General features: G+C 40.6%; 1 protein-coding gene across 4 annotated transcripts in view; it reads right to left on the bottom strand.

Moving 5' to 3' along the window:
• FMO3 (flavin containing monooxygenase 3) overlaps positions 1-19,061 on the bottom strand; it is an 86,525-nt gene that overhangs the window by 27,394 nt on the left and 40,070 nt on the right. The window contains exon 1 of one of the 4 annotated variants that reach the window (XM_010836721.1): positions 1,560-1,904. The exons of the other annotated variants lie outside the window; for them this stretch is intronic. Within the exon in view, the coding sequence (XP_010835023.1) occupies positions 1,560-1,691 (132 nt within the window). The 5' untranslated portion in view covers positions 1,692-1,904. Of the gene's footprint in view, positions 1-1,559; positions 1,905-19,061 lie in introns of those variants that run through there. 4 annotated transcript variants of the gene reach the window in all.

The raw sequence follows: 19,061 nt of genomic DNA, 5'->3' as shown, positions 1-19,061 counted from the left end.
GAGATATTACTTTGCCAACAAATGTCCATCTAGTCAAGGCTATGGTTTTTCCAGTGGTCATGTATGGATGTGAGAGTTGGACTGTGAAGAAAGCTGAGCACCAAAGAATTGATGCTTTTGAACTATAGTGCTGGAGAAGACTCTTGTGAGTCCCTTGGACTGCAAGGAGATCCAACCAGTCCATTTTAAAGGCGATCAGTCCTGGGTGTTCTTTGGAAGGACTGATGCTAAAGCTGAAACTCCAATAGTTTGGCCACCTCATGCAAAGATTGACTCATTGGAAAAGACCCTGATGCTGGGGGGGTTTGGGGGTAGGAGAAGAAAGGGACAACAGAGGATGAGATGGCTGGATGGCATCACTGACTTGACCCACATGAGTTTGAGTAAACTCTGGGAGTTGGTGATGGACAGGGAGGCCTGGCGTGCTGCGATTCATGGGGTCGCAAAGAGTTGGACACGACTCAGTGACTGAACTGAACTGAACTGAACTGAATAAGGCAATAAACAACCATTTCATGGTTTAGATTAATTGGTCATGTCTCCTTAATAAAATGTAAATTAAAAATTAAATTCATAAAAAAAATACATCGGTTATTTCATAGTGGAAAATACAAATTTATGGTCTGTATTTCATGCAATATTTTCAGAGTTATAGGACCCACAGAGCAACCTATTGTTGCAGGTTCCACAATACAGAGATCAGGACAGACTGAGGTTACAAGATAAATGATGTGGCTAGAATATCTTCAAGCCAAATAAGTATCATCTATATCTAATCCTAATGGCTAAGAAGTTCAGGACAGAAAGTCTGGAAGTTTCCCAAAGCTGTTTTTTGAAATTTAAGAATTGGGTTTATAATGAATATTTCCTGATTACATTGTTTTTCTAGCAATGAACCGAATGGCAGAGATAATCATTTTTCTCTCTGGATATGGCCTGACAAGAGTATTTAATATCCATGTACATGCCACACACAATCAACATTTATAATAACTTATAATATGTGCCTAATAGACATGAATTAATTAAAAAATCATATCCTGCTATAACTAGGAGGCAGGTTAGAATAAACTTAATTTTCAACTCCTGCATTTGACTAATGAGCATTTGAAGGGTGGGAAAAAAAAAGTGACTTTCCTGAAATCTGTCTGCTTAAAAAATCAGAGTTGATACTGGAACTCAGGACTTCTGACCCCAGTCTAGGTTTTTCTTTTTCACAAGTCCCCCACCCCCATGCCCATGTTCTCAGGATTTAATAGCAATAGGCACAGGATCTTTCAGTTACATGGGGAAGCTCTGTTAACTACTGACCCTTTTACCCCTTAAAAGCCTAGAGATTTGGGCTCTGCCATGTAGATGGCAACACTTAATGAGCTGGAGAAGCCCTCTTCAGGATAAGCCTTGCTGGTATGACATAGTTTTAAATGATAGGACTTGAGTAGGATGGGAGAGAGGAGATTTTAGTTTCCAGAGCATCTGGAGCATTGTGATCAAATCTGAAAGAACTGTTCACATTTGATTTGCAGTGTAAACCCATCACTTTCTATTGTCTTACTCACCGAGAATTCCCACAGACCTCCAACTTCATTGCTCCTTTCAAAGCAGGTGGGCTCCAGCCCCTCTTCCAGACAACACCGTATGGAGGCCAAGCCACTGACACCAGCTCCAATGATGGCCACTCTCTTCACCATTGTTGCCTGTAGGAGGATCTGGAGAGAACTTCTTCAGAACATATCCCTAAATGCTTAAATTTTTTTCAGTAGAAATAATCAGCTGAGGTTTGTATGTCACGATCCTCATCTTAACACTCAAGAAGACATAGATATACATTAAGAGTTTATGCTAAAAAAAAGTTTATGCTCTTTTTTCTTTTTTTACCACTTTTGCTATAGTAAGATACTGAATCTGACTTCTTCTGGTTATTCAAGATGCCAAAAATAGCAGAGCCAGTGAATCCCAGAGCAGTAAGAACCTTATAAATCATCTATCTAATGCTCTCAATTGCAAATGAAATGGCTGTCATTCCAAGAAGTTTAGAAATTACTTCTTCAGGGTCTCAGAGTTTATAAGTATAAGAACTGGAACAAGAATTCAAGCCTTCTACATAAAAACCTACCATAACAGATCACTTATACTTACTTGGAATGTTTGGCGCTAAGGGGCCTTACTCTTAATCAACTACCTTCTTTCCCCAGAGAAGTTACAGTTCTCTAAACATAGAAGAGAATGGCTTTTAAGAATGTCTTTTGATGTAAAAATTGGGAAAGGGGAGGAGTTATTTTTCTTAAAGTAAAAATTCCTTTTTACTTGTATTTTCATGACGTAGAGCCCTGGAAAGAGAAAACTTGGAAGAGAAAGGTTGAGTGTGGTAGGCATAGGAGAACAGGGGCAGGGAAGTTGGTGTGGGGCAGAGGAAGAAAGGAAAAAGGTAAAGGCAAAAATGAAGTCTGTGGTTCTAGTTCCAAAAAATAAAGCAGTAACTATGATATGGTTATTAAAGCTGTAAAATAAACCTCCTGGGAGATTAGAGGAATAATGGTTTTTAAACATTTTTTTTGCTCTGGAATTATAGAATATGTAAACAAAGGCTATGCACCTGGACTATAATGAAAGGTTTTGCTTGGCCAACAGTGGAAAAAAAAAGTCTCAATTTTCTAGAAATTTAGGAGGGCTTTATGAGATGAGTTAACTCTTGGAGAATATGAGTTTCAAAGTTTGAAACAGGCAGAATTTCAAAGTCACTGAATGTTGGCTCTGTCCCCATCTCACTTTTCCTGTTTTTATATACCTTCTTCCTACTCTTCCCCCCTTCCCTTCTGTCTACTTCCCTGAGTGCTTCCCATGTCATGCATTATAGTAGTCTGTTGGGGGCTCAAAGATGGAAAGAACAGTTTTACCATCTAGAAATATTTAGTCTAATGGAGAGAGGTGATCAGAGTCACAGTGGAAGTATGATTCAGTGGAGTGCTCGCACTCAGGTAGGAACATCTAGGTCCACCTGGAAGAGGAGTGAGAGAAACCTCAAGGGGAAGTGAGAAGAAAGCTGAATCTTGAAGGAAGAATAGAGGTTTCTTAGGTAGCTGATGGGCAAGGAACATAAAATAGAAAGAAAAATATGTGCAAATGCACAAAAAAGAGAACAAGATAGAGCAAGCTACAATTAGTTCAGTGTTGCTGAACTGTAAGGTGATGGGATCATGGCATCTGGTCCCATCACTTCATGGCAAATAGATGGAGAAACAGTGGAAACAGTGTCAGACTTTATTCTTCTGGGCTCCAAAATCACTGCAGATGATAATTGCAGCCATGAAATTAAAAGACGCTTACTCCTTGGAAGGAAAGTTATGACCAACCTAGATAGCGTATTGAAAAGCAGAAACATTACTGAACTGTGGTGTTAGAGAAGACTCTTGACAGTCCCTTGGACTGCAAGGAGATCCAACCAGTCCATTGTAAAGGAGATCAGTCCTGGGTGTTCTTTGGAAGGAATGATGCTAAAGCTGAAACTCCAGTCCTTTGGCCACCTCATGCGAAGAGTCGACTCATTGGAAAAGACTCTGATGCTGGGAGGAACTGGGGGCAGGAGGAAAAGGGGATGACAGAATGAGATGGCTGGATGGCATCACTGACTAGATGGACATGAGTCTGAGTGAACTCCGGGAGTTGGTGATGGACAGGGAGGCCTGGCATGCTGTGACTCATGGGGTCGCAAAGAGTCGGACACAACTGAGCGACTGAACTGAACTGAACTGAAGGTGATGGGAATAGCAGATGAATTAATCAGGCGGGGCCCAGATTATGAAGGGCATCGGAGTGCCACATTCAAGGGTTTGGATACCATCCTCTGGGTTGTGGTGATGCATTCAGGAATTTTGCACAAGGGAGTGATAAGATCAGAAAAGATCAGATTCACATGGAAACTAGAATGGACAATAACCACAATCGAGGATATCAAAACCCAGGAGGTTATTTCAGAAGTCTAGGCAGAGATGTGGGGGACCTAAATTAGAGCAATGTCAGCAGAAAGGAGAATAGAGATTGGACATATGAGATATTTAGGAGGTAGATGTTTGGGGACTTGCTGGGTAATTATAGAGTTGATGCCTCAGAGAAGGTCCTTCCATCTTTAAGATTTTATATTCGTGGCCTATATGCATATCACTCATGATTTAGAACAGGAAGCAGAAACTGTTCTATTTGACAAAAAAAGGAGTAGATAAAAGGGCAAGAGGAGCAGAAACCGGAGGACTGCCACAGGCCTTGTAAGGTTGTATCACTAGAGCTACCACCCAAAGAACAGGAAACTTCTGCTATTACCACAGATGCCTTCAAAAAGTGAGGTATGGAGTCTGACTGATGTAAACACATCTGTTGGAACATGTTTGCCTACCAACATGTCACAGAAATGTAGCCTCTCCTTCCCTTTGCCTTACAAGTCCAGATGTTTATCTCAATGGGAAAACCTAAATTGTATCCAAGCTTTAACTGCAAACAAGTCTTAGAAGTGTAGTTTTGAACCTTCAAATCCTTGGGATGCAGGAGTGACGCTACAGGAGTGGGTCGATGTCACTGAGCAGTGTCTAGCACAGGGGGTTATGTATGAAGTGGAAGCCAGGAACTTCCCTGGTGGTCCAGTGGTTAAGAATCCATCTTCCAATGCAGGGGACAAGGGTTCAATCCCTGGTTGGGGAACTAAAATCCCCCATGCTATAGGGCAATTAATCCTGTGTGCCACAACTAGAGAAGCCCACATGCTGCAACTACTGAGCCCATGCACCCTACAGCCTGTGCTCCCCAGCAAGAGAAGCCCTTGCACCGCAACTAGCAAAAGCCCATGTGCTCCAAAAAAGACCCAGCACAGTCAAAAATTAAAAAAAAAAAAAAAGAATTGGAAACCAGTTTTGTATTTCTAGAACCCCTAAACACATTCATACTCTTCTCTAATGGCTATATAATAAATACTCAGTGATTTACCCCTTTGGTTGTATATTTTGTGTTAATTCTCACAAGACTTCAGATCTCTACTCTGTAAAATGAGAAAATTGAACTATTAATAGCATCCTTCCAACATTCTCTGAATCTGTTGATTTACTGAATGCATGAGTGCATGCTAAATCTCTTCAGTTGTATCTGACTCTTTATGACCTCATAGACTGTAGCCTGCCAGGCTCCTCTGTCCATGGAATTCTCCAGGCAAGAATACTGGAGTGGGTTGCCATGCTCTGCTCCAGGGGATCTTCCCAATCCAGGGATGGAACCCCTGTCTCCTGCGGTTCCTGCATTGCAGGCAGATTCTTTACTGCTGAGCCACCAGGAAAGCCCAATCTACTGAATAAATCAAAGTAAACTTTTCAAAGATAGAAAATGTAAGCTAAAGACAATGCAAATACATTTAAACTGCTTAAGAGATTGTTCTGTATGACTCTAATGTCCAAAAGTTGATTTAATTTGGGTGCTAAGAGCCAAGTTAAATTGGAAGTTTCAGCTGATGCAACTGAAAGTGTAAGAGTGTCAAGAAAATGGAGCTTGAGAGAGAATCTTGAAATGAATCTCTCTGGAAAGAGCTGCAGGTATGCTCTGTGTCCATTTTCCATCAAAGAGACGGGATCAGAAGACCTTCTTGCCACATGCATAAAGGAGCTCCATTCGATCACTTAGAGGGAGGAACTTTGTCTACCTGCCTCCTGCCTGGGAAATCTAGAGGATCAGATTCTGGCTGGCTACCTAGGAAGGACCTTCTCTGTTGGCTTTGGCCTGCACTCCCAGAGGGTGTTACAACAAAATGTGTGTAATGGTTTCTTGAGGGCCAAATGTGAGCCTCCCAAGATGAGCTAAAATGGGGTTATATTAAATTCTGTCCAGTACAGCTGCCTAGAAGCAGCATGGGACCCCAGTGTGAGGAGATGTTGCTGAGGAAGTGCCTCCCAGTGCCTCCTCTTCTAGGTCAAGGGGATACTGTGGAGAGACTACTACTGTTTGAGGCCTCTGAAGTATAAGCCAAACCAGCTATATAAGGATTGTTGTTATTGTTGTTCAGTCACTAAGTTGTTTCTGACTCTTTGCCACCCCATGGACTGCAGCACACCAGGCTTCCCTGTCCTTCTCCTGGAGTTTGCTCAAACTCATGTCCTTTGAGTTGATGATGCCATCCAGCCATATCATTCTCTGTTGCCCCCTTCTCCTCCTGCCCTCAATTTTCCCCAGCACCAGGGTCTTTACCAGTGAGTTGGCTCTTTGCTTCTGGTAGTCAAAGTATTGGATCTTTAGCTTCAGCATCAAGTCTTTCCAAGGAATATTCAGTATTGATTTTCTTTAGGATTGACTGGTTTGATATCCTTGCTATCCAAGGACTCCCAAGAGTCTTCTCCAGCACCACAGTTTGAAAGCATTAATTCTTTGACGTTTAGCCTTCTTATGGTCCAACACTCACATCCGTACATGACTACTAGAAAAACCATAGCTCTGACTAGACGAAACTTCATCAGCAAAGTGATGTCTCTGCTTTTTATTTTATTTTATTTTTTTCTGCTTTTTACTATGCTGTCTAGGTTTGTCATAGCTTTTCTTCCAAGGAGCAAGCATCTTTTAATTGCATGGCTGTAGTCACCATCTGCAGTGATTTTGGAGCTCAAGAAAATAAAATCTGTCACTGTTTCCATTGTTTTCCCATCTATTTGCCATGAAGTGATGGGACTGGATGCCATGATCTTAGTTTTTTGAATGTTGAGCTTTAAGCCAGCTTTTTCATTCCTCTTTCTTCAATTCTCCATTTTCCAAATTCCATAGGTGGTTTGTAGTTTGAATGCTGGACAGAGCAGAAGTAGTTTGGACAGGCTGCCTGTTGTCTGGCTTCCCTGGGAAGCAGACTAGAATTCTTGGAGACTGGGGGAGAATAAGAGAATTTACTGTGAGCCTTGTATAAGGCGTGAGAAGCACTGATGCTTGACAGACAAGCTGATTATTGCAGAATAGGTGAGGGTTTGGGAAGATTTTCCAGATCACTTCATATCTTGTAATTCTCATTATTGTATTTTGCTGAACCTAATGGAGTCTTGGGAGACTCACAACTGTAGCCAGAGGCCTTGCTTTACTGTGATTCTAGATCCCTGGGGTTCATGTCATTGTATCTCCAGAACTGCTCAGACCACAGAGTTACGCCCTTACTCCTTTCCCTGAGCTGATGTCTAGCTCTACCTGGTTTATGCCAAATATAGAAGAGGGAGACAGGAAAAGAGATTTAGGTTTCTCTTTCTTGGAAGTTTCCTTCAAGCACAAGATTTTATGGCAATTGCCTTGAAGGTGACCCCTCAGGGTTATCTAAGAGGAGGCCTTGGGCCACAGAGAAGAAAGCTGTTCAGTCAGAAGAAAGTTTGAAGGGTCAGAATGGCAGTATCCCCTTTCCTTTCTTCAGTGACGACTTTACCTTCTTGGCCCCAGCCTGTCCCAATGAAAGAACTTAGACTCAACTCCATTCTCTTTGAGTGCTCTTCTGCGGCTAGCATTGTTTCTTTCTTTTGCTCTTTCCCAAGGGCCATTCTTCTGAAGCTGGGACTTCAAGTGACTTTGAGAAATTAATCTTCCCAAAGCACCTATTATGTCATGCCCCTTCTTAGGAGTTGAAGATCACTTCCTGCTGGCAGTCACACTCTGCCCTGCTCTACCCATCCCACCATTTCTCTGCACACACCCTGTCTGCCCATCACATACACCCTACTCCTTCTCATCTCTCTGCTTGTGATCATGCTCTCTCCTGGTGCAGGCCCCTAAATTCAGGGGTGGAGGAACTCTTCCACTGTCATTTGGTCTGTACAAGTCCTGTGCATCTTTCAGACCCTGAATAAACTTCAGTCTCCTCAAGAAGGCTTCCTAGTACCTAAACACTTTGCTGATGATTTCCTGTAGGTCAAATATGATATCTCACACTCCCTTACCTTGGAGACTTCTGGGGTGGTGTGCTCATTGTCTCATGAGTTTTAAGTCTTACCTCCGTTCGACTGATTTGATATTTCCTATCACAGACCATAATGTGCACCTAAATTTTATCTTCCTCAACACCTACTAGAGTTGGGTATTCCGTAGGAGCTCTATAAGTAAATGTTGATTTAACTTGGTGACCCTATTCTGAATATTTTCTTATTAGTAACACAGAACAGTGATTCAGTTCATCTGCCAGAAGTATTTTTTGGTATCTTGGGATTTGGAACAGACTTCATCTCTTTCCACAAGAATGCTTGGAGCCATCCTTCCTTTGTTCTGAGTATAATATTCTGTTTAACTTTTCAGATAAGTCTACACCAGATGTTTTTTTTAGTTTGTTTTTCTTACTGGTTGCAAAATATGTTGTCTCTGTTTGTTGTGTTATGTGAAACTGGCTTCAGTTTTTGGATCCACTGAAGTCTGTGAAATTTTGGCATATATCTCCCTTCTGACATGGCCAGGAGGATAAGTAGGAAGGTGCAGTGAATTAGATACTGAGAATTTTCCTGAGTTTGAAATTAGGTCAATCACTCCACAAAGAGGCCATTTTCTTCTATTTCTTCAAAGGATATTTGGTTTAACCAAGGCAATATATTGTTAAAATTTAGGTACACATTATGGTCCTATGTTCAAAAACCCCTAGTGTTATCCAAGTCTGATTTCCCTAGACTGATACTCAATCAGTTAAATTTATTCACTAACTTAGTCACTCATTAAAATATGTATACCTACTATGTGGCAGTGAATCTATACAACTGGTTATTGGGAAGTCACAGGGGATGTGGAGAGAGGTGAATTACTGTTTCAGTATTCACGAACCAGCATGGATGTGTCCATGTATGGAGGAGAAGGACAGTGGGGAGGGGAGAGATTAAGAGAAGTACAAGCATAAATCTACTTCAGGGAAAAATACAAGTGACACCAAAAGGAAACCAAGTTACTATATTGACTCAAATGAGAGAGAACAAATATTTATATGCGAGTAACTTGAGAGGCTTTATGGTGGAAGTGTGGTATTTGACGGAGAAGGCAATGGCACCCCACTCAAGTATTCTTTCCTGGAAAATCCCATGGACGGAGGAGCCTGGTGGGCTGCAGTCCATGGGGTCGCTAAGAGTCAGACGTGACTGAGCGACTTCACTTTCACTTTTCACTTTCAAGCATTGGAGAAGGAAATGGCAACCCACTCCATTGTTCTCGCCTGGAGAATCCCAGGGACAGGGGAGCCTGCTGGGCTTCTGTCTATAGGGTCACACAGAGTCAGACACGACTGAAGCGACTTAGCAGCAGCAGCAGCAGTGGTATTTGGGATGGGTTTAAAGAATGCTGGCTGATTATTATTTTCCTTTGACTCAAAGTCGTCAAAAATTTTTGTCATTGTTTTTAATTTTTATATGATTTAAAAGTTAATTTTCATTCATTGTTATTAAAAAATATTGGCTATATTCCTCATGTTGTACAATACATCCTTGAGCCTGTCTTGCACTCAGTAATTTGTACCTGCCATTCCCCTACCCCTATATTGCCCTCTACCCATAACCACGAGTTTGTTCTCTATATGTGTGAGTCTGCTTCTTTTACATTATGTTGACTGGTTTGTTGTAAGTTTTTAGATTCCACATATAAATGATATCATACAGTACTTGTCTTTCTCTGACTTATCTCACTTAGCATAATGCCTTCCATGTCCACCCATGTTGCTGCAAATAGCAGAATTTCATTCGGTGACTGAGTAGTATTCCATTGTATATATGTCACATTTTCTTTATTTATTCACCTGTTGGTGGACACTTAGGTTGCTTTTATCTTTTGGTAATTGTAAATAATGATGCTATGAACATTAGGGTGAATGTATCTTTTTGCCTTAGTGTTTTTGTTTTTTTCTTGTATATACCCAGGAATAGAATTGCTGGGTCATATAGTAGTTCTGTTTTTAGTGTTTTGAGAAACGTCCATGCTGTTTTACACAGTAGCTGCACTAATTTACTCTCCCATCACTAATGTATAAGGGTTCCCTTTTATCCACATTCTTGCCAACATTTGTTATTTGTAGAGTTTTGGTGATAGCCACTCTGACAGGTATGAGGTGATATCTCACTGTGGTTTTGATTTGCATTTCCCTGAAGATTAGTGATAGTGAGTATCTTTAAAAATTTTTTTTCATTGCTTTACAGTGCTATGTTGGTTTCTGTTACAACAACAGTGTGAATCAGTTGAGTATCTTTTAATGTGCCTATTGGCCATCTGTATTTCCCCATTGGAAAAATGCCTATTCAATTCTTCCGCCCATTTTTAAACCAGGTTGTATTTAATACTGAATTGTATGAACTGTTTATATACATTGGATATTAATCCCTTATCATTCATATCATTGGCAAATATTTTCTCCCATTCAGTAGGTTGTCTTTTCATCAAATCGGTTCTTTTCTGCTCTACTTTCTGGGCCTGGGACTCTGCAAACCTCATTCTTCTTTGCCAGCTGGCTCCTTGTCTGGGGGAGTTTAGAGCCTAGAAAAGAAGGGACTTACTCCTTTCTATTTGCTTCCTGTTCCTGTCAGCACTACTGTAGCAATATACTGGTTCCATAGCTAGTTCCAGATTACAGTTGTTCTAATACTCTTAGAGCCAGTTTCTACATGCTGCTTCAAAGAGCCAACAGTAGCCAGCTGGCACCCTCCTCAGAGGTGCAATCTCAGGTCTGCAATTTTCCTTTAAGCTTCTAAGTTCCAATCATCCCAGTCTCTTCCCTTTGTCTCTTGGGCCTGGAGGTGGTAGCCCTTTCTGCAATTACTACCTCTATGATATTCTGTATCCTCTTTTTGTTCTTTAGGGTTTCTAGTATCTCGCCAACAATTTTTAATATTGTATTCTTTATGTGAAAATAAATGGTGACTGGGTAGTGACTAATACAAAAGTTGCTGTCAGGAATGGTCCAATAAAACAAACACTTAAAAATGACATTTGGGAGCTGGCTTGGTCATGTCCTTAGATCTCAGTGTAGTGTTGAGCCCTTTGACAACTGTGAATTGGGATGCAGTAATCCATGGAAAATGGTGGTATCACAACTAACCATAATATCACCTATGTTTGATTGTGGCAAATTGTGTACTAAAGCAAGTGCCTTGTAGGAACAAGTGGCTCTTATGCTTACTTGTGTGGCAACAAAGATGCTCAAAAGGTCAAGTGGAGGGATGGCTACTTCTGAAGAAACTGAAGTGCTTAAGAAGGAAAATGACAGGCTTAGGTCTTTAGACTCTGGGCTCAGTGAATGGTCAGAGAGGCAGAGCTTCTGTGGTGGACCTAAAAGAACTTCTTATTTCTTTTAGCTTCAGTGGTAATCTTGCTGGAAATCAGAGCCAATTTTACTTTTGTAGGTTTCAGAATCATAACATTAGCTGAGTCCTCAGCCTCATCTAGTCTTTCAATGAAGTTGAGAATCTTGTAAGTCACTCTACTCCTGGAAGCAGCCTATCTTCCATATCTGAGGATGCTTAAAGATCCTGTAATAACTGTGAAAGGATGGCTATTATCCTCAAGATCTACCCCTATCTATCCCTTGTTGCCTTTAGATTCATAATCAGAGTTAGACCTCAGCATGTTCCAGGGGAACAGGTAAAAAGTCTGACTCAGGAGGAAAGAGTTTAGATTTAAGATGGGTTTGAAAGATGCTTAGACTCCAAGCATAAAGATAACTGTATCTGTAGGCATGAAGGGGGCTTCCCAGGTGGCACTAGTGTTAAAGAATCTGCCTTCCAATGCAGGAGACATAAGAGATGTGAGTTTGATCCCTGGGTTGGGAAGATCCCCTGGAGGAAGGTGTGGCAATGCACACCAGTATTCTTGCCTAGAGAATCCCTATGGACAGAGGAATCTGGTGATCCATAGTCCATAGGGTTGCAAAGAATCAGACATGACTGAAGTGACTTAGAACACACATAGGCATGAAGATGGGTTTATTCAGAGAGTGAAATGTAAACCGTCTAGTTAGTTTGGAACAAAGTTGTTCCTTTAGTCCTGTCTTGGTATATGCTTCTTGGAGTACCCTGGACTAATCCTTTCTCTTATGACTGGACTTTTACCCTCTTTGTTTTTAAAATCATAAAATTTTATTTATTTATTTATTTAAATTTTATTTTATTTTTAAACTTTACAATATTGTATTGGTTTTGCCATATATCAACATGAATCCGCCACAGATATACATGTGTCCCCATCCTGAACCCTCCTCCCTCCTGCCTCCCTGTATCATCCCTCTGGGTCGTCTCAGTGCACCAGCCCCAAGCATCCAGTATCGTGTATTGAACCTGGACTGGCGACTCGTTTCATATATGATATTATACATGTTTCAATGCCATTCTCCCAAATAATCCCACCCTCTCCCTCTCCCACAGAGTCCAAAAGACTGTTCTATACATCAGTGTCTCTTTTGCTGTCTCATATACAGGGTTATTGTTACCATCATTCTAAATTCCATATATATGCATTAATATACTATGTTGGTGTTTTTCTTTCTGGCTTACTTCACTCTGTATAATAGGCTCCAGTTTCATCCACCTCATTAGAACTGATTCCCTAATCTGGTCTCCAGGCCATTTGAGTGGGACTCTGAGAGCCTGTCTGGTTCTTATCTATAATCCCTTTTTTCCATTCAGTAGCTGGATTTTTTCATACCATCTACTTCTGGCTGGAGTCTTACTCAAATGGTTAGACTATATTGAATCACAGTGTTTTTTGGAACCATTTGTAAGACTTTGACTATTGCTACCACCTGGAAACTCACTGTCTTGTCTTCATTATTGCTACGAGCAAGAAATCACCACCTTGCCGTCCTCTTGAATATCAACTGATTCACTTTGTTGTACACCTGAAACCAGCACAATAATGTAAATCAGTTGTTGTTGTTCAGTTGCCCACTCATGTCTGACTCTTTGTGACCCCACGGACTGCAGCATGCCAGGTCTCCCTGTCCCTCACCATCTCCTGGGGTTTGTCCAAGTTCACTTCCTCTGCATCAGTGATGTCTTCCAGCCATCTTCTGCTTCTGCCCTCAATCTTTCCCAGCATGAGGGACTTTTCCACTGAGTGAACTCTTTGCATCAGATGACCAAAATACTGGAGTTTCAGCTATAGCATCAGTCCTTCCAATGACTATTCAGGGTTGATTTCTGCTAAGATTGACTGGTTTGATCTCCTTGCTGTCCAAGGGACTTTCAGAAGTCTTTTCCAGGACCACAGTTCGAAGGCATCAGTTGTTTCGCATTCTGCCTGCTTTCCGATCCAGCTCTTACAACTGTACATGACCACTGGGAAGACCATACATATCCTTGACTGTATGGAAATCAACTATACTCCAATAAAAATGTACAGAACAGAATTAAAGTACTAATCGTGTAAATGAGATGTTGAAATATACATCTCAGCAGAGATGACATTGTCAGCTGTTTTCAGTAATCCTTAATGAGAGTGAATTACAGATTCTTTGTTGAGGTTAGTGCGAAAGTAGGAGAAGTATGAAAGCAGTGGGTATTGGAATAACATGGCAAATATACCAAGGAGCACAAAAGCATAAAGGGAAATCTTGTAACTCCAAAGCAAACCCCATTGCCTCTATAGTTTCTCCCAGTGTCAGGGAGTGCCTTGGACTTTCTACATATCTGTGGCATGGACTCAACACAAAGTTGAAACCTCTGTTTACCAGACTCCCACATAGTTACATAACAAGCAAGATGCTTTACATTTCCACGTGGGGTATACTATTACAACTTAATCCTTTTGGCAAGAATAAAAGGGCAATTATTCTGACCAACTTATGTTTCCAATTCAGTAAGCTGTTTATTTTCAGGGCTTCCTCCATAGCTAAGTCTAATAACTGAGTTTGTGAACAGCAGTCATGAATACAGTAGGTACAAAGTCTATAAGAAAAGGTTTGAGTGCTGTAGGAACCATCTTAAGATTGGAAAGGGTAGTCAGAATTTCCTTTGTTTAATGGTGTTATCTTAACCCTAGAAAAATGGTCAACAGAGAACTGGGCTTGTAGACTATAGTTGCTTTCCTTCTATTTTTGTCAAAGAATTAACCTGTACCTTGCCAGGGGGTTGAAAGATTCTTGGCTGTGCCACTAGCTCTTTGTATATTTATTTCCTCATCTGCAATATAGATGTGGAGACTATCCTGGTAAGCTTACATACTGCTCATGTGTTCATGAAAAGAGGATGATAAAGTAAATTTGAAAGCCCTTGGAGAACAGTGTGATGTCCTAAAAATACAGGGAATGCTATCTGGATGAGGATGGTAATAATAAGAAACAAGGGCAACCATGTACTTCTGTACTTTAGATAACAAGTTGATTAGCCTCATAAATTAGTAACATGGGTTTCTTTCCATTTGTTGTTGTTCATTGTTCAGCCACTGTCATCTCTGACTCTTCACAACCCCATGGACTATAACACACTAGGTTTCCCTGTCCTTCACCATCTTCTGAAATTTGCTCAAACTCATATCCATTGAGTTGGTGATGCCATCAAACCATCTCATCCTCTGTCATCCACTTCTTCTCCTGCCTTCAATCTTTTCCAGCATCAGGATCTTTTCCAGTGACTCAGCTCTTTGCATCAGGTGGCCAAAGTATTGGAGCTTCAGCTTCAGCATCAGTCCTTCCAATGAGTATTCAGGGTTGATTTTCCTTAGGATTGACTGATTTGATCTTCTTTCTGTCCAAAGGGCTCTCAAGAGTCTTCTGCAATACCACAGTTTGAAAGCATCAATTCTTTGGCACTCAGTTTTCTTTATGGCCCAGCTCTCACATCCATATATGACTACTGGAAAAACCATAGCTTTGACTATAGGGACCTTTGTCAGCCAACTGATGTCTGTGCTTTTTAATATGCTGCCTAGGTTTGTCATAGTTTTCTTCCAAAGAGCAACCATCTTTTAGTTTTGTGGCTGCAGTCACCATCTATTGTGATTTTGGAGGCCAAGAAAATAAAGTCTATCACATTTCCTTTTTTCCCCCAATCTATTTACCATGAGGTGATGGGACCAGATGCCATGATCTTAGTTTTCTGAATGCTGAGTTTTAAGCCAACTTTTTCATTCTCCTCTTTCACTTTCATTAAGAGGCTCTTTAGTTCCTCTTTGCTTTCTGCCATTAAAGTGGTATCATCTGCATATCTGAGACTGTTGATATTTCTCCTGGCCCTCTTGAATCCAGTTTGTGATTCATCCAGCCCAGCATTTCTTATGATATTGTCTGCATGTAAGTTAAATAAGCAGGATGATAATATACAGCCTCGACGTACCCCTTTCCCAATTTTGAACCAGTCCATTGTTCCCTGTATGGTTCTAACTGTTGCTTCTCGACCTGCATGTGGGTTTCGTAAGGGGTAGGTAAGGTGGTCTGGTATTCTCATCCTCTTAAGAATTTTCCACAGTGTAATCCACACAAAGGCTTTAGTGGATTCTGTGTTGTATTCTAATTGTAATGACTCACTATTGTGGGGACTTAATCTTGGGGGTAATAAGATCCTATATGTGTTTGAGAAAGATCACTCTTGCTGCTGCATAGAAATTGGAATGTTAGGATGCAAGACTGGAAGCAAAGAGACTACTCGGGAGGCTCTTAGAGTGATGGTTAAGAGTTAATGGTGTTTTGGACCAAGGCAGAGGCTGTGGAGGTAGAGAGAAGTACAAACATCTGCTGATGATACAGGTAGGAAGGTAGTGAGGTGCTAAGGGCTGAACTGTGTCCCCTGTCAAATTTCTGTATTGAAGTTCTAAGCCCCAATACCTCAGATTGTGACTGTGTTTGGAGACAGGGTCTTTAAAGAGGTAACTGGTTTAAAATGAGGTTTGAGTATGGGCCAAGTCCAGGATGATCTGTGTGTTTATAAGGAGAGAAGATTTGGATACAGGCACACAAAGTGGGGAGACCATGTGATAACAGAGGGAGGAGAGATGGCTGTCTACAAGCATAGGAAAGACTTTAGAAGAAACCAACTCTGCTGACAACTTGGTCTCAGACTTCTAGCTTCCAGAATGGTGAGAAAATATCTTCCTGTTGTTTAAGCCAGTCAATCTCATGTATTTTGTTATGGCAGTTCTAGCAAACTAATACAGGAGGCAAAGAAAAGAATCAAGGATCATGCTTTAGTTTTTGGCTTGAGAAACTGACTACTTAGACATCTTATTACCAAGGTGAATAAGGCTGAGGGAGGAACAAGTTTGGGGTATATATGTGTGTTAATGGTGTGAAAAATGAAGAGTGGGGTTTAGTAGTTTTATGTTTGAGATGCCTATCTATGTGCCAGATAATACATCACGTAGGCAGTGTTATGTATAAACATAGAAAATTTATAAATGGTTATATAAGTACTTCAAATAAAAGAGAGTCCAGCCACTCCTCGTAGCCTCTGGATGTCAATACAAAGAGCTGGTTATACATAGCTAATTGGAAGGAAAGTTGTGACCAATCTAGATAGCATATTGAAAAGCAGAGACATTACTTTGCCAACAAAGGTCCATCTAGTCAAGGCGATGGTTTTTCCAGTGGTTGTGTATGGATGTGGGAGTTGGACTGTGAAGAAAGCTGAGCACCAAAGAACTGATGGTTTTGAACTGTGGTGTTGAAGACTGTTGCGAGTCCCTTGGACTGCAAGGAGATCCAACCAGTCCATCCTAAAGGAGATCAGTCCTGGGTGTTCATTGGAAGGACTGATGCTGAAGCTGAAACTCCAGTACTTTGGTCCATCTCATGCGAAGAGTTGACTCATTGGAAAGACTCTGATGGTGGGAGGGATTGGGGGAAGGAGGAGAAGGGGATGACAGAGGATGAGATGGCTGGATGGCATCCCTGACTCGATGGACATGAGTTTGAGTGACCTCTGGGAGTTGGTGAGGGACAGGGAGGCCTGGCGTGCTGCGATTCATGGGGTCGCAAAGAGTTGGACACGACTGAACGACTGAACTGAACTGAACTGAATATCACTTATCAATGTCAGCAAGTTGGACTATGATTTGTATATTATTTGTATTGAGGAAAATATGTGCTGCATGATTTCTGTGTCTGCAAAGATAAATAGATCTTGGACAAGACACAGAAAGGTCAGATGTGACCCTGAAAAACCATTCCAAATAAAGAGGCAATTGTGACATGCTGAAACAATGTACTGGATAGATGTCATACGATGTGGCTTTGGATTTGAACTGTGTTCTTTCTGGATGAGTGTATAATACTGGATTATGATCTTTGACTCAGATTTTTTTCAATCATTATATAATGATTCTTATTAGGGGTGATTTTGCTTCATTTAGGACGAGACAAGAATATTTGAGTGGGTAGCCATTGCCTTCTCTAGGGGATCTCCCAACCCAGAGACTGAACCCAGGTCTCCTGCACTGCAAGCAGATTCTCTATCATCTGGCCTACCAGGGAGGCTCTTTTTCTCAGTTCTTTTCAGATATTAGAAACCGTTTAAAGTCCTGTTCAATGACTTTTCCAATATTTCAAACAACTTTTGAAACCCAGTGTATGTGAATGCAAAGAGATCCTATACACTACAACTGAGGCTACAGTGATTGACATATTTTTTAATGTGTGTAGATAGGTTGTATTGTCTATTAAGTGTCATTTCAGGACTGTAGGTAGAGCATTGCAAAACACTTACTATTAAATGGGTGATATTGGATTGGATTGTATTGAGGACCACTGACTTTAAAGATCCTGATTAGAAGGGCCATCAGAGAGACCACTTAGTCCAAGACTTATATTCATAAAGGGCCTCACACATCATTTTAGTGTTGTCTCCAAATGAAATTCACTATGATAGAACTGTAAGAAATTTTCTATCTTTAAAGATTGAACTTGCAGCTGAATCTTAGGGTACAGGTAGGGTATTATAAATCCCTATTTTAGTAATAAAACCTGTAATTATCTTTTGACTGTATATGCAATATTGCATTATATTCTTTTGTGCTAAAGTTTTACTTTTTTCTATATAACCTTTTAATATAAATTATAGTTTTTATAGTATTCTTGACATTTCTTCGTTAAAAAAATGTTTATATAGAAAAATAGACTTCTCTTGACTTCTGAGAATCTCTGGTGATAACATCTGTATCAAAGGGTGATTCTGAGGACTAATTAAACTTTAATTATTACTCTAACATTATAGCAGATTCTAGAAAATTCTGAAAATCTTGGACAACTGAGAACATAAAGACTTGATTTCTATAAAAAATATTTCTGCTTGCTCAAAGCAAAGTCAGGTTTTTTTTTTTTTTTTCAGTTCTCTGTTACATACCAGACTATGTACCTGACCGAAGATATTTAAATATAGACTGAAAGGGTGATATTTAACTCAGCATTTTCATCACAGCTTCTAGCATGGTTGTGCCTAGGGGAGCATGCTCACTTCTTGGAAGGCTGTTTGGGGTTAGCATGTGGGAAGATCTAAGAGTCCTCTGAAGTGAGTGCTCCTGCCTCCATTTCTGCTGAAGGAAAAGGAAAAAGAAAGATGGAAGGGGAAGAAGGAAGACAAAGAAGTTTAAGAAAGGTAAAAAGAAGAAAGAATGGTAACGGAGAAGAAAGGAGAGAAAGATAAAGAGGAAAATGAAAGGCCAGAAAAGAGAAAGTGAAAAAGATTGGTAGTTAAATACCCTGAAGATTGGCATTGACTTCAGTATTTGGCCAAAATCTACTACTTGGTTTCAGAAGCTGGATAATTCTAAATGGCTGAATTGCCAAAACCTCTTTCAAGGCCCTTCCTCCCATTATGGAAATTGGATGTGGCCAATCATCCCATGATCCTGCAGGTCAGTTTCATACTTAATCAGCATAGCTTTGTCAGCTGTACAAAAAATTTTTGTTTATTTGCTTTTATTTTTAATATCTCTTGAGAAACCTATATGCAGGTCAGGAAGCAAAAGTTAGAACTGGACATAGAACAACAGACTGGTTCCAAATAGGAAAAGGAGTACGTCAAGGCTGTATATTGTCACTCGGCTTATTTAACTTCTATGCAGAGTACATCATGAGAAACGCTGGGCTGGAAGAAGCATGAGCTGGAATCAAGATTGCCGGGAGAAAT

This window comes from Bison bison, unplaced genomic scaffold (assembly GCF_000754665.1).
Source record: "Bison bison bison isolate TAMUID 2011002044 unplaced genomic scaffold, Bison_UMD1.0 scf7180017864064, whole genome shotgun sequence".
NCBI lineage: Eukaryota > Metazoa > Chordata > Mammalia > Artiodactyla > Bovidae > Bison > Bison bison.
This window is presented reverse-complemented; position numbering and strand designations above follow the sequence as displayed.